Source organism: Gossypium arboreum, chromosome 5, assembly GCF_025698485.1.
Source record: "Gossypium arboreum isolate Shixiya-1 chromosome 5, ASM2569848v2, whole genome shotgun sequence".
In the NCBI taxonomy this organism is placed as follows: domain Eukaryota; kingdom Viridiplantae; phylum Streptophyta; class Magnoliopsida; order Malvales; family Malvaceae; genus Gossypium; species Gossypium arboreum.
In genome coordinates, this window is record NC_069074.1 from 19,010,445 (window position 1) to 19,026,443 (window position 15,999).

The 15,999-nt window shown below is 35.9% G+C and overlaps 3 protein-coding genes and 1 pseudogene across 5 annotated transcripts; 3 read left to right on the top strand and 1 right to left on the bottom strand.

Annotated features, from left to right (window-relative positions):
- The first annotated feature begins 3,820 nt into the window (after nt 1–3,820).
- LOC128292622 (uncharacterized) lies at nt 3,821–4,492 on the top strand. The gene has a single exon (XM_053027490.1). It carries the CDS (start codon nt 3,821–3,823, stop codon nt 4,490–4,492), a length of 672 nt encoding a protein of 223 aa, XP_052883450.1.
- A 67-nt stretch (nt 4,493–4,559) lies between these two features.
- LOC108450998 (transcription factor RSL2-like) lies at nt 4,560–5,405 on the top strand (annotated as a pseudogene).
- A 722-nt stretch (nt 5,406–6,127) lies between these two features.
- LOC108453092 (uncharacterized) lies at nt 6,128–11,258 on the top strand. 2 transcript variants are annotated; one of them, XM_017750999.2, is made up of 7 exons: nt 6,128–6,561; nt 6,907–7,649; nt 7,848–9,300; nt 9,402–10,074; nt 10,186–10,267; nt 10,424–10,471; nt 10,705–11,258. In XM_017750999.2, exons 1-7 carry the CDS (start codon nt 6,282–6,284, stop codon nt 10,909–10,911), a joined length of 3,486 nt encoding a protein of 1,161 aa, XP_017606488.1. In that variant the 5' UTR covers nt 6,128–6,281; the 3' UTR covers nt 10,912–11,258. The 2 variants fall into 2 exon arrangements, with proteins under 2 accessions (XP_017606488.1, XP_017606489.1); XM_017751000.2 differs by having other exon boundaries at nt 7,848–9,255.
- A 463-nt stretch (nt 11,259–11,721) lies between these two features.
- On the bottom strand, nt 11,722–15,748 carry LOC108453094 (uncharacterized). 2 transcript variants are annotated; one of them, XM_017751001.2, is made up of 13 exons: nt 15,331–15,748; nt 14,863–15,034; nt 14,564–14,650; nt 14,130–14,212; nt 13,910–14,025; nt 13,696–13,806; nt 13,423–13,532; nt 12,875–13,187; nt 12,718–12,795; nt 12,586–12,636; nt 12,390–12,476; nt 12,153–12,230; nt 11,722–12,079 (listed from the first exon to the last, which is right to left on the bottom strand). In XM_017751001.2, exons 1-13 carry the CDS (start codon nt 15,338–15,340, stop codon nt 12,029–12,031), a joined length of 1,347 nt encoding a protein of 448 aa, XP_017606490.1. In that variant the 5' UTR covers nt 15,341–15,748; the 3' UTR covers nt 11,722–12,028. The 2 variants fall into 2 exon arrangements, with proteins under 2 accessions (XP_017606490.1, XP_052883912.1); XM_053027952.1 differs by lacking the exon at nt 15,331–15,748 and adding an exon at nt 15,181–15,261.
- Between the last annotated feature and the right edge of the window lie 251 nt (nt 15,749–15,999).

The following is a 15,999-nucleotide window of genomic DNA, read 5'->3' on the forward strand; positions in this document are numbered from 1 at the left end:
AGAAAAATGAATTAATTGTATGACTTATTTTAGTCAGCCATCTTCCCAATAAAAAAAAAAAAAAGTTAAGAAGTATGGAATTGACTTGTTTTGGAATTGGTCCCTGGGGAGCTAACTATACATAATCGGTTCATTTTATTTCATCTTTATTTGATTAATTCTCATATTTCCCATGAAATAATATATAATTTTAATAATAAAAGTTGACATTCTACTTAGTTTATCATTTTTTTAAAACCATAATTAAATGCCCCTATAGTTTATTATTTTTAAACCATAATTAAATGCCACTGTAAAATATAAATTAAGTGAGCATTGACTTTATGTAGTTTATTTATTACAAGCAAAAGGTAAGACAATAGAAAATTGTATTAAAAAATTTAAATCATAATTCTTTAAGAGGATTGAAGGTTCTACAATTTTTTTTCTTGAATATTTCATAATTAACGAACCTAATAATTCCAAAGAAGACCATTTTGATTCGTCTTTTTTAATTGAGGGAGATCTTTTTTCTCTCATAACAATAATATATATTCATTATATAGACACTTATAGCTTGTTATTCCTCAACATTTGAGATTGAGCGGTAAGCTCAATAAACCTCTGAAACACACGTTCTTCAGTCATATTTTTTAGCTTAACACTAAAAAGTATCTCATTTATATTTTGTTACATCTTTATGAAAATAAGCTACTAATAAATACCTAAGTTTATAATGAATCACTTGACTACTCGTCTCTAACCTACTAATAAATACTTAATGCGTAACATCTTAGGACTATAGCTAAGGGTATCAAAGTCCATAACCACGACATGGAAATAGGACTCTCTCTCTATTTTCTACTATGCATAATATCCCAACAGTAAGGAAAACAACTATCTACCTACGTAATATATATGTGACATTATACATATTAGATTTTGTTATAGTTACAGTATGGGTGAAAAAAAATGTACAATTAAAATTATGGGGTGTTTGGTAAATAGAGTTTTAGACTTTTTTAGCTGATTTGGGCACAAATGGAGAATTGGGTAGTCAAATCTTCTAATTGTAGTGTTTGATGAATAGAAGTTTGTAAAAGGTTGTTGAGTTAAGACCTCCAAAACAAAAAATATTAGAATGAACAACTTTTTTTAACAGCTGATTAGGAATGAGATATGTACAATGACATATTTGACCATGTTTGCTCAAAAATTATTCCCATATTCTCAAACCTAATAGTGGTGCCAAGATATCAGTAGTCTCTATTCTCCTATTTTCACTTTCATCTCCAAAGTGTAAAGTAAATATTTAAAAAAAAACTCCATCATGAATCTACAAAAATCAACATTGCCGTGATAAATTTTCAATCGAGCCCATTCATCCTTGAATATTTATGTACTCTTAAATTATTTTCAATTTACTTGTGTAAAATAAGTCCTTATACAAACTTTCTATTAATTAAAACATGCTACTTCACAAATTTATTTAGAGTGTGACATAATTATCACTAATTTACATACTAAGAACATGACATAATTATCACTAAAAATATAGTTTACAATTATATTAATACACTATTAATATTTATCAATTTCCACAAGGTTAATATTTGCAAATACAGAACTTAAGAAATTTGTTTATTTAAAATTTTAAAATATTCACTAATTAATTTTCATAATGGTTGTTTTAATTCCTTGGTAATAGTGCTTTATTTCAATAATTTCACCCAATAAGCACTAAAGTATTATAAACAAATAAATATTTAATAATAAAATGTATCATGCGTTTATTTGTCATTTTACACATATTAGATTTCAGCTAAATTTTACTAAACACTTTTAAATAAATAATTAATAGAATCAATTGGTCAAACTAGCCATCGCAATCAAGTAATCAACTATCAACTAATTACTAAATATGAACTATATTTATACAAAAACTAATTAATAATTTAGTTATAGACAATATGATAAAGAGCTTATGATTAAATTTACCCTTAAATTTGAGTTCAATCTTTAGACATTTGAATTTTATTGTTGTTTTATTTAAACATTTCATATAAAAGTAATAAAAGATGAAAATACAATTAAATTAATATTCATTTTTATTAAAAAAGTTTTTATTGGTGTCAAATTAACTTATCACATTAGTTCAATAAAAGAGTATGCATAGTGTATCTATTTTGATTTTTTTTTTATATATGTCATATATATTGACTTTTTTTGTTAATTTTTGTATATATAAAACATATGTTGACATCTTTTTATTCAATGTACTATACTATAGATTGAAAATGTGTAATAAATGAAAAAGATAATTCAATAATGAATGTTTATTATTTATATAAAAAGAACATTTATGATTTTGTTTTAGTCAATAATGAATAATTTTTATCAATATGAAAATGCAATTTTGATGGGCTAAATATTTTTTGATTAAACTTTGTAGAGACAAACAGCAAAAACAAATTAAAATTTTGGTAACTGTGGGACTGAGCTCACGCACATAATATTGATGACGAAAGCCAAGTTGTACCAACCAGACGGCTCACATTAACATGGTTATTTTAAGAGATCATATTTATTCTGTATTAATCTATGTAAATTACAAAAATATACATGAATAAAATTAATTTAATTAAGAGTTTAACCAAAGTTAACTATCTGTTTCAGATTTGTCAAGTGAAGTGGTTCACCTTGCTTATATATTGCATCAAGTAATTAATTAATATTAATTAGTGTTTAGTGTCGTTTACAGGGAAACAATAATTTGAAACATGTCGTTTTAGTAAATGGACAGATGGGAAAAGAGTGATGGTCCAAATTACATGGTCGTTGGTATAGTTTTGTTGAGACATGAAGTGGAAAGTGCTAATTCTAAATTCCAATATCAGATTTTGATTTGTTAAAAATCCCACTTTCTTTAAGTATCTCCGACATAAATGTTTGAAAGGTCGTGCAACGGCCGGTGTAAGTTCCTCTGTTTGTCTGACACGTCAGTTTTGACGAGGGTTTTAAGCTTGATTAATGGCTATCTTATTATTGTCTGTAGATTTATATTGCTGCAGTATTAGCAGAAGCTTGTGCTTATGAATTTTCCTTTGCAATGGCTTCAAGTATTAAACTTGAACTGTTAAAACTAATCAGCTGTAAAGGAATGACTTTGTACCAGTCTTACTCTTACCAATATATAATATTAGATTGATCATAGCTAGCAAGTTAAAGCTAAGGACAGGGAAGGAGTTTGGCGGTTACCGTGTCGGATTTTTTTAAGTTTATTTTAATTAAAGAATGTAAAGTCTCATTTCCTCACGATGTGCAGGGCCGTCCTATAGCTGCAGTCTTTGTTTGTTTGTTTAATCTGCTTAACGTTCTTGATGTTTATTATATTCAAGGGAGAGTCCCACGTTGTGACATTTCCTTGGTGGGAGGACTAGTCGAATTCATACGCGTGCTTCATTCACTCTCACCTACTTAATTAATGGCTAATTAATCCCATTTAGTCACCTCTCAATGATTGTTCTTGGACCATTAAGTCATTATAACTGCAATTTTATCAGGTCCACGGTGTTTGAGGGTCACTGAACACTTTCAATTAGTTTAATCCAACAATGCATGAACTTGGCCTTCCTATGAGCTGTACTTTGCCTGGTTTTGGCCCCATCTGCGGACTCCTGGATTAGTAACAGAATAATGATTTTGGAATTAAGTATGGAAGTCAATCCTTGCTAACATTCTCTTTAGAATTTGGGGTATAAATATGTCCCTAGTTCTTTCCTCACCTCAAACAAACCCTTCCTTGTTTTCCCCATAGGCTTCTCAATTCACAGGAGATAAGATGAAGTCTGTTGCAGCTTTTCATGATGGAGCTTGGGACTCGTTTAACATAATGTTCTCCAATGAAGATCATCTGGATTTCGCACACCAGGTTCTTAATCAGTTTTCGTTTCCGCTGGAGCATGACGAGCGGTTGAGCTTCATAAATCCGTCGACTTTTGTTCCTAATCTTGAAGCCGATATGAGCATTGCTGGGGTCAGTCGGAGTTTATTTAGTTCTTCCAATGCTCTCGACTCTCATTTTCACTACAAAACTCAGGAAAGTAATCAAAGTAGCAATTCTAGCAGTAATACCTTTGTTCCCCTTCCAAATTATGAAACCTCTTTCCTTGGTGGTTCTAGTCATATGGCTGTAACAAATGATATCACCATGTCCTTGGATATTCCAATGGACATTGGCGGGGGGAGTGATAAAATTACTGACTCGTTTCCCCCAGCATTCCCCAACATAGCAATGGACGACACGGTTAACGTCATCGAAGACTCGAGCACCGACTGCTTACCAAAATTAGATGGCGGCTATCCAGCTGATAGTGCTGTGCTTGCCGACGAAATTCTGCTCAAGAGGCAGTTTGATGTGCTGGAACTGCATGATGAAGGGGATAAAATCAGTACCTATTCATCTGAGACCACAAAGAAAAGACCTCGGGTTTCAAAAGATGTAAGAGAATAAAGAATCCTAAGCTATCACATAGACATATATAATCTTCATTATAGCAGTTGTAATTCATGGTTTGGAAATGCAGGCGGCAAAAGCTTGGAACAATGTGCAATTGAAGAAGAACAATTTAAATGGCAGTGAAGAGAGTACCATTGGTTCGGATGGACAGAGTTCTAGCACCTCAAGTTCAGATGATGATAATGTTTGTCGGGACACTAATGAGGTGGCACTGGCAACTTCAGATCCCAAAGCATCTCAAGCCGTTAACTTAAATGGAAAGAAAAGAGCCAGTAGAGGGTCTGCAACTGATCCCCAAAGCCTCTATGCAAGGGTAAAGATATTTGCTACCTATATTACAAATTCCATTGAGAGAAAGACAAATATCTAAACCCTTTTTGCTTGATTTGATTATTGCAGAAGAGAAGAGAAAGGATAAATGAGAGATTGAGAATTTTACAGAACCTTGTCCCCAACGGAACTAAGGTTGATATCAGCACAATGCTTGAAGAGGCTGTTCACTATGTGAAGTTCTTGCAGCTCCAAATCAAGGTAGTTGGGGGGGGGGGGGGAATAGATGGGTGGATGAAACAAAACCCTTAAAAGAAACCATGAAAAGGGTTGTTCCTAATCTAGACCCTGAAAAGATTTTGAAGTCAAATTACATTCATATTGTAGTAATGTTCCTTTCTCCGTTAACTGCAGCTTTTAAGCTCTGATGAACTGTGGATGTATGCTCCCATTGCTTACAATGGCGTTGATATCGGTCTCAACGACAAAATCTGCACTCTTTTGTGACCCTCGAAGAAGCTGCTTGGTTAATTTGACGACAAATTTTCAAAAACAAAATAAAAAATAAATTAATATTATATATATTTGCTGACTTGTAGTATTGAGAAATGTGAATGAAATTAATTACATTTTTTTATCAGGAGGAGTAATTACCCCTCTTTGCTTTTACAAAGAATTATATCACATTTGTTTCTTATGTCTTTGTATTTTGTATTCCTAAGTGAATGTACCCAAAAGGCCAAGCTTATTGTCTAATTCAATGGATCCACGACAGTGCGGATATCTCTTGTCCTAAAATTAATAATAAAGATATTCATATTTTCTTAATTTCAATAAAATTATGGAGAATAGTATTTACATCTTTATAATATAAACAATAGACTATATAAATTTATATATTATCTCGAAACTTAAAAGGTTGAGAAAATGAGTACAAAATTTTTTTCTTTTCGTATCCTTTAATTTTATATATAATTAATCAACCTTAATAACTAAGATTGAGTGCCAGTTCAATTATAAAATACAAATAAATTAATTTTGTATAACAAGACTAATATATTAGTAGAGTTAAATATGTAATTAGATTTTTAAAATAAAATAATAATCACTCTACGAGAGGTATTTAATAATGTGAATACAATTAAAACCTCGTTATAGAATATTTATATATATATTTAAAAGATAAAATGATAATGCTTAAAAATTAAAAATATTTACTAATAAAATGATATCATAGAATTCACGAATCACGACTAGCAAATAAATTATACGTACCAAATAAAAACCTATATATCATGAATTGGGCCGTACTCGTGAAAATCCATAAGCTATCACGTGGATTGTAAGTGTATTGGCCCGTAATGACACAGGGTCCGGATGTCATTACCTAATATCCAAAAACCCGTCGAACTCCTACCCTCCTCTTGACAGTTTAACGCTCTGACTCCTTGTAGCGAGACGCAAAAACACCGCTTCGCTCGGCTTCGCCTCCTTCATCTTTCTCTCCGCACCCATGGCGATGTCATCTTCCGAACAACCACTGAAGAAGCGAAGGCTGTTCGATCCGCCACCGGATACCGTGTCTCAGCCGGAGACCTCCGTGGCTCCACCGACCACTCCACCTCCGTTGTCTCAAGAGGAAATTCTCTTGAGGAGGAGAAACAGGGACGAGATTCGAAGTGTTTACGAGAATTACAAAAGGATTAAGTCTTGCATTTCCCTGAAAGGCAAAGATGCTCGGTGCATGCCTGAGCTTGAACAAGCTTACCATGCTCTAATAACTGCTTCTAGAGGTCAGCTTCTTTTTACTCTTTTCCCTTAGCTTTTTTCTTATAATTGCTGGCATTGAATTTTTATCCTTGGTGAGTCGAAGGGGAAAAATTAATAGATTTTATACATGTTTGGTCAGAAATCAGAATCACAATAAAAAAAGAAAAAGAAAAAAAGGAAGGTCCTTTATTGTAATCTAAATGAGCTGAATTCTAGTTAATTAGTAGACTTCCAAGAGTTGGAAGTATATTATAATTTGATTGTTTTTGAATGGAGCATCACTTCTTTAGAATCTTTTGGGCAATGATATACATTTTAATTATGCACTGAAATTCTTTTAGGAAACATTATTTTCTACTACTTTGCAGGTTGTTTAAGTGTACAGCGTCTTGTGGCCGATTTTGTTCCTCGATATGCCTCACACTGTCCAACTGCTCTTGAATCTGCTACGAAAGCCATCATCGATGTGCATAACTCTAGCTTGGCAGTGATAAGTAGGGGAGAAGATGCTGACAATGTCGCATTCCAAACTGCTAAAGCTTGCATTTTTGGTCTGGCTGATATTTGTTCGATGGCTTCTATAGAGGCACCAAGTTCATTGGTTGCAAGAGGCATCTGCTCAACTGTTTTCCAGAACGTTCTCTCGTTTCTCATAGCATCCTTCCAGGGGAAGGAATTGTTTCAAATTGTTGATAGAGATATTTGTAAAATTCTGGATTCTGATGAAATGTTTTCCAAGCTAAAGCAAAAATTTTCTGATGAAGATGAATCTTCATTGACTAAGTTATTCAAATTACGAATTTTGAGTCTACTCCGGATTCTATCCTGTTGTCCAAAAAAATTGCTCTCTGCCTGCTTTGAGCTCATCAGGTCATCTGAAACTGATGAAGCTGATAAAGGGCTATATTTTCTGAGACAGGCAACAGGCAGGCTTGATGATCTTGATCCCACTTGTGGTTTAGATAAAATAAAAGTAGAGCCTAAAAGCTGTATGGATTCCCTTGGAACAAGCACCAAAACCAGTGTGCTTTCTGGTGAGACACCTGGATCAGATAGTTGCACTGCCATAGAAGATTCATCTTCTGTTCTGAAGAGCTCTTTGTTGGGTCTGGTAATGCTCTATAATTACTCACCTATCAAATAAATTTAATGGACTTTAGTGGTTAACTTGTTTCCAAATTCTTAATTCTGATTCTAAAGTAGGATAATTTACCTTGGTGTATGAATGTGTTTTTTTCTTTGTATTCTAAAACTTTCTTATGTTTGTCAATTGCTCATTCCTCGTTGCATCTCATATCATTTTATGTAGGTTTTTGGTAAAAATCCATCCTTGAGAAATTGGATGCTCTTAAAGTACAAGAAATTATGCAAGTCATCTCCGGCTAAATCTGTGCCGGAGATTGTATCTAGCTTGGAAGGAATCTTTGAATTGTTTGGGGAAGGTATTAATATGGAAGCCAGTCTAGTAGACAGTGATGAGGATGATTCTGATTCCTCTAAATTTTCTAGTCAGCCAAACTTGATTTCTAGAGGTTCTAATCAACATGAAACCTTGAGTGACCAATCTGGAAGAGGTAAATCAAGCAATGAGACTTGTATTGAAAATTTGTCAGGTCAATATCTGAATCCCCACATTGTTCCTCCAGAAACCAATCTCCACTTAAATGCTGGTTCTAGTCATGATAGTGGAGGTTCAAGGTCCATGGACTTCGAAAGGCATGACCATGGGGATTTGACCAGTAGTAGGTCTTCTGTTCCAAGGGACCAATCAAGCCATCAGTTGCTTTCACCTGCTACTAGAACCCCACGGGACTTAAGGGGTAATTCTTTTGAGGGTAGAAATCACTTTAAGAATGTTGACATGAGTCAAGGTTCAAATTCAAGCGGCACTTCTGCCTTAAGATCTGCTAGTGGAGGTGTAAACAATGCTTTGGCGTCACCCAGTAATCGTTATGGAGCATCTTCTCTAAGTGTGTGGTATTTTGATAGTGATCCTGCTAGCTTGGGTATTTTCTCAGCTTCTCGGCAGCTATGGTTGGGATCTTTAGGGCCTGATGCATCTGAGGGTTACATAAGGTTTGAGCTAGAGCGGTTTGGTCCCATTGAGCAATTTTTCTTCTTTCCAGTTAAAGGATTTGCTTTGGTTGAGTATAGAAACATCATTGATGCGATAAGAGCTAGGGAATATATCCGTGGCTGTTTTCCTTGGCGAGTAATGTTCATGGATATAGGGTTGGGAACCAGGGGTTCTGTGAATGGTGTTTCTGTTGGTTCTAGTTCTCATGTTTATGTAGGAAACATTTCGAGTCAATGGGCAAAGGACGAAACTTTGCATGAATCAAGGAAAGTGATCTACAAGGGTCCTTACATGGTTATTGATCTTACTTGTGAATGTGCATTGCTGCTGGAATATGAAACTCCTGAAGAAGCTGCTGCTGTTATGGCACATCTTAGACAACATCGAAAAGAACGAAACGGCCATATGCCTCCATTTAATGCAGCGGCACCTGCTGTCTCTATGCCCCATGTTGACAGTGGAAGGTCTGGTGCTGCTCCACCTATCCATGCTGACATAATAAACAATACGTCTGGAAACATGTCTAGCAGCTCAATGGAACTTGTATCTCCAAAGTTAAGGATGGAGAATCATGGAACTCCAGCACCTGGTGCACATCCATTTCAGTCAAACTGGCCTCCTGAAGGTGCAGTGAGAAAAGGTGATGGTTATGACAACAACCTTATTGCAGATCCTGCACAAGGGGGTAATGTCGTATGTGCTGAGTTGCTAAATATTCATAATCAGTAATGGCTCTTATCCTCATTATTTCCTAACAGTGTTATGTATTGACCAATGGTATTTTAGGTGGTGCTGCTGTCTCTGGTGCCTCTGCACAAGTATGGAGTTATCAGAAACCTGAAAGTGAGATGCATTCTGCACCTGGGAGCATGCCATGCATCATGCCTATAGCAACACAAAACCTTACTGCTCCACCACCACCCCCACAACTCCAAGCACCTCCATTTATGCGACCTGTTTACCATCCTCCAAACAGTTCCTGGGATCCCAGAGGTTTGAATCACCAGTTTCCTCAAAATCCAATTTCACCTGGTGTAGTGCCTAATACATTTCATGGCAATGCTGTTCCACCTCCACCTCCACCTCCCTTTGTATCTGCTTCTGTGACTCCACTTGCTCAGATGCAAGGACCTCCAGTGCAGCATTTTGAGCAGAGGTTTCCTCATCCTGTTGTTCCGCCACCTCTATCATCAATGCCACCTCCGCCGCCACCGCCTCTATCTCCACCACCATTGCCTCAGTCGTTGCCACCTCTGGTTCCCCCTCCACCTAATTCACCGCCTCCTCCCCCTCCTCCACCTATAGCAGAATCAACTGACATGGGTAGTTCTGAACAGTGTGTAAAGTATCAGTGGCAGGGCTCATTATGTAAGAGTGGAGCTCATTATTGCACAATTTATGCTCAGAGACTAGATTCAGATCTTTGCAAATATTCAAATGCCAGTCCTGAGCCCACAGAGTATGAATTTTTTTCTTCCCCTTTCCCATTAATTTCTGATCTCATCATGATTTTTGTCAGGAGTAGAGAACAATTTCTTCTTAAAACTTTCTGCTCTGGTGCATGTTACAGATGGCCTGCTAAACTAGACATGACCAGGCGCACAGATTTTCGGCATGTGAAGTCAACATTCACCAATACCCCACCACATAAAGTGCGTCAATAATGTTCCCTTATTTTCAGATTTTTATTGGGGAAAGAACTTGGTTGAATATTCTTGCAGTGTCTTTTCTTTTTTATTATTATTGTTTTTGACAGAGAAAGTCTTCTGGTTTTAAAATGTAACCACTGGTGTTTTTCTGTGGTGCAGAGAGAAGTTTGTTGTTTGATCCCTTCTTCCACAAGTGACCGTAAAGGCGTAAGTCATTTTATGTTTATAAATTTATCCCTAATTAGATATGTCAATTTCTACTCTTTGTGCTCAAAATTTCATTTCCAAACCTCTAAATGGGTCTCTATTCTCTATTGCTACCACCGGGCTTGAGCTTGAAACAATGTTATGCGTTGCCAAGTGCTCTCTTCTAAACATTTTTGAATGCCTAAATCTCAGAAAATGTATCTGGCTTATTCTTGAAACTCCTCTGTATCCAGTTTCAGGATTTTATTTCATACTTGAAGCAGAGAGATTGTGCAGGAGTTATTAAGATTCCAGTAATGAAATCCATGTGGTCCAGGCTTCTTTTTATTCTTCCATACTCGCAAGATGCATGTTCCATGCTTTCTGTTGCACCACCTAATGCATCTGACTGCCTCATTGCCCTGGTTTTGCCCAAAGAAACAAACTTTGAGTGGGTTTGAGCTTCATGGCTTACTTCCACAGAAACCCTTGTTCCAGTCTATGAATCTTTGGGAATGGATAAATGGTACTCGTGCATCACCAGCAGAGGGGTAAGAACCCAGAAAAAAACCATGCTGCTTATCTCCATAATCCATTGTACAGAAAGCCTTTTTGTCCGCTGATAGCTTATTAGTTTTGTTAGGTACTACATGACAGAACGAACGTTATAGTTTTAAACTTAGATTGATGAAAAAAAAGTCATCACTAGTTTTGTTGGTACTGTTTGATTTCAAATCCTGTACATAAGCAATATTTCTTTTGTTTTTGTGGCAAAGGCGGAAATTATTACTGTTCCTAGGATGCGAAATTGATTTTTTCTTTTCTTTTTCTTTCATTTCTTTTCTTATATCAACGTGAATCTTGCACTTCCAAGGAAGGGAGCGGAGTACTGCTCTTTTGTAGTAGTTTGCTTTGGTCTGGGTTGGTTAAATTTTAACTAAAAATAAATGAATGCTTTGCGGATTATGGGCAAGGGGGATCATGAAAGTTTATAACCACGACACTAGTTGACACCAAGTATGCTCGACTACTGCAGTACCCATAGTTAATCGTCCTTCACTGTCATCAACAGTTGGGAGGTTCCATAGCAGCATAAGATGACTTGCCTGATCATTATGCTATTGGGACTTAACGATTCATCACAAAAACTTGCCCAGATTCCCCAGTACCAGAATAACCAGACGGAGGGGGTAAAACATAATTACGGTAGGGATCGAGGATATGATTAAGCACTTCTCCATGAAACTGATTGATTAGGTTTCATCATATAGTTTTTCGTATAAAAGAAGCCTTTCTGTCTCTTCTCGTAGCTAATCAATTTGCAATGAATTGTTGTCTGATTACAGGCTCGTATCACAAAGGAAGTCTTGGAAATGGAGGAATGCAAAAACATGATGAATCATGACAGGAATATGCCTTCAAATAAATCACATAAAGAGTACAACAAGAATGAAGTTTATTTGTTGTATATGAAGCCACGCCAATAACCAAAATGGTTCGTCGCTTCTCAGATTTAGATTACAATATGTTGGCGTATCAGGTTAACTAATGGTGTTCCTGCCCTGGCTTGGCAGCAGCTTATGAATCTTCATCGCCTACATTAACAGCATAGTGCCCAAAGTTCCTACCCTGAGTACAAAGAGATACATCACCAGCCAATTCACTAATAATCAGTTTGTAAACACAAATCAGAGACACGTACGGCAGATAGCATCCGCTGCTTATTCAATAGCTGGGTTCTTGCTTTGTTGAGGGCTGAATTCGGTGACTTGTACATTCTCTGTATCACAGAATCAGAAGAAATCAGTAATACTTTCATACCATTTGATAATTCAATACATGTATATATAAAAGAATGGAAAACATAATTGATAATTAACATAGCATTGTTCTGTAAAAATGTCATCGCCCACAATAAATAGTAGGCTTAAAATCTTACCTTCTCACCGTAGGACATATGTTCACTGCCTAGAAGATTCCTTTTATTTGGAGTGAACCCAAAAATACCTTGTAGGAATTCATTTTCCTGTACAAATGAAACAAAAGAAAAGAAAAAGAAACCTCTTAATTCACCAGCAAATAAAATACAAGCAATTTGCATCAACATGTGTTTACTTCCTTGAAAGAACACCAACCTGCATGTGTTTAGTGAAACCTCCAGCAAGAAAGCACCTCAAAAAGTTCAACTGTTGGATTGAAATTTGAGTATTATTATAAAAAGAAGGGCATGTAACTAACAATGGGAAATGGAGAAGTGAAAGAGAAACCTGAATCAACTGAGACCATGATGATGTCTGCAGTAAATCCCCACCAATCTTCATTGATGTGTTGGGACTATAACCATCCTAACAACATCAAGATAACAGTTAACATGAAAGTCCTGAGAACTATGAGTTCTCGAAATGAAGGACAATAATACGGTACCTCAAGGAACTCTAACACGTCCTTAAACAAGTTCCTCTGGTTGTTGAGATCTTTCTTGGCAGAACCTTTACCACCAGCTTCCACTGAGAGGTCTCTGACTTGATTCAAAATTTTTCCCTTCAGTCCTTGTATATATGAGAATCCTTCTTTAGATTTATTTCCTTCTGAAACTGAGCCATCACTGAAACCTTTAGTTTCGGCAGCAAATTTTTCTAAGCTTCCCATCTCAAAAATTACTGCCAGTGCTTCACCAGCAGCAATGCGGGCAGATCGGTCATCCTTATCTAGCAAACTAGACAAATATGTAATGGACCTGCATAAATGGCCAAGACTAATTAGTCTATTAAGCCAATCAAGTTGTTCAACATTGTGGTTTTCTTTTGTAGTTCCGTAGTATCTATAATTTTCACAAGGTTCATTGACCTGCTCTTTTAGATATTTCAAATCCCAGAATTGGTTTAGCTGAGATACATGTGGATTTAGCGGTTCTAAAGACAATAAACTATCAGGGAAAAAAAAGGAGAACAAAGTATGAAGAGTCCGCTTACTCTTGCCAAAGTTTGGGACTAAGCCTCCAACCGTCCATGGTTGTCAGAAGAAATGACCACGCAGACACAACTGCTGTTATTACAGCTGCAGAAGGCTTCACAGCAACCACCTACAAATCAAAAAAGACATAATCAACCCGCAAATAAAGAAAATGAATAATGCATTAATAGTCATCATGTTCTTCCAATAACAAGTTACGAGCATCAAGTGTATGAACCTTAGAAAATCACAATATGCTTTTCAATCAGTCAAAATCAGGCATATATACTTACGTTAGAACCTAATTTAGGATGAACCAATTGCCACATAATTTGCATTGATTTTTCTGTTTCTTCTGGATCATTGCCCCCAACAAATGTGATGACAGCCATACACTCCAGTAACTACAATAAGAAGCCAGGTCATGTAAAACCACAACTGGTTAAGCATCATAATACCCACAAAATATTAGAGGTAGGATGAATTCCTATTGAATTTCTCACTCACTGAAGCAGTCTTAGAAGGATCAGAACCAGATTTAAAAGCCTGTGAAAGAGGAATCATTGATTCTTCCAAAATTTCCCGTGCATTATCTCCTGGACCAACAGTTAAGGCCAGCAACCCTACCAAAAAAAAAAAACCATTAACAGCTTGAATACATACTGAAGCCTTGTGTTTTGATATCTGCATGAAAGCATGATCATTTGCAAAAGTATTTGAGACTAACCAATGGTATGGGATGCCAAAGTTATCTCTTTGCTGGACCCCTTTTTGATAGAATTCAAACACTGATGCAGTAATGTAGCAAATCTGGACAACAGCCAAAAGTAAACATATGACCAACAAAAGCACAAAGATTCAAGTATTCAAACCGTATGTTCTGCATTACAAGAAATATTTCCACCCATACTTACCAATGCTCTTAATAATAGAAAGTAAACGATCTAACAATATGGAATTTGACATACAATAAATTGCTTATCTCACTATAAAATGCTATCCTAGTTCTTTACATGCCCATTTTTAAGGAACTAATTAAGACATCCTAGTCAGCTCATCACAGCTCAATAAAATCTCACAGAACAATGCCCTTAATCCTCTCTGCAATTCTTGCAATAGCAAATACTAGAAAGTTGAAAACATTAGAAAAAAGGAACTTACTTCCTCTCCACGAACTGCTGGCCCTGTTGCAAATTGCTATTGAAAGCCTCAATAATCACTGCCAAGGCCTTCTCTCGTGTAGAACCCCTTCACCAACAAAAGAGGAAAACACCAATTCAGCTACATTCAACTCGTAGCATAATTATCCTCAAATTCTAGATAATGTCAAAAACCTAGCGAAGTACCTAATTTCAACTAACATAATACTATCCCGGTCACAACAGCAAACAGTTAAACCATTCAAATGCATCAAATTACATCCAGAAAGTTAAAAGAATAAGCAAACAACTAATTCTAACCTCTTTTCATATAAAGCATCAACAGCTTCATCAAGTAAACTATCCTTATTAAACTCTGCTTCTTCAGAAGCAGACACCGACATTCGATCAGAGCGCATGGTTGACGATGAACTTACACTACTATTATCATCGTCACTATCTAACATCGTCGCATTCTTACGCTGAGTCTTACCTGCCAAATTCAAACAATTCCTTTCAATTAGCAAAAAATAAAAATGACAACTTCAATAAAACGAAACTAAAATCAACACCAAACAACCCAAAACAAATAATATGAAATTCTTTAAACAAGCTTTAACAAAGCCATCAATACTCAACAAGTATTCATATCATTCAGGGATGACAACATAATTGGTAAAGTAAGAAAAAGAAAAGCAAAAAGCAAGAGTTAATCAAATTATTCTAGGTCAAAAGAAAAAAAAACAAATTAAAGAACGAAAAGGAAATCAAGAAAAAGAATAAACTTACGTTTTCCCATGTTGGAGGCGATTCCTATTCGATTGGATTTTACTTTTTTATTATGTCAATAACAGGTAAAAGGTTGACTAAGAATCTGAAGATGAGAAGAAAGCTTAGAAATTAAAAAACGATCGACAAAACAAAACCGAAGCGAAGAAGAAACCAAACAGATCAACGAAGACGATGACGGAAGAGAATCGAATGAGGATGCAGCCATTAAAATTGATCTTAAATTTGTTTGGAGGAGAAATTTTCCTAGAAATTATAAACCAAAAGGGGAAAAATCTGCGAATCTTAGAGAACCCTGCCTTTTATAAGGAAATGGGAAAAAGTGGGCCACGTTAGGGTGTGGAATTGGGAAAGAGAGTTCTATTACTCTACTGAAAGAAATATTCAATTTGGGTGGTATTGAATATTCGGGGCCAAGCCAACCTGTAGACAGTAATTTGTGAAGGATTGACGTGGCATGGTAGATGTCGTGGACTTGACTAGATTGGAAATGGTGCGATATGATTGGGGATGGCCTGTCGGCATCACGCGCCAAATGGGCCACGAGGAGGCAGTAGGGGTAAGGGAGAGACCACGTGTAATTAAGATGAAACACGTGATTTTGAAGGTGAATGCGAATGGATAGGATTGTTGTTTTTGAGATTTTCAGGGTGTAATAAGTGGCTGTCG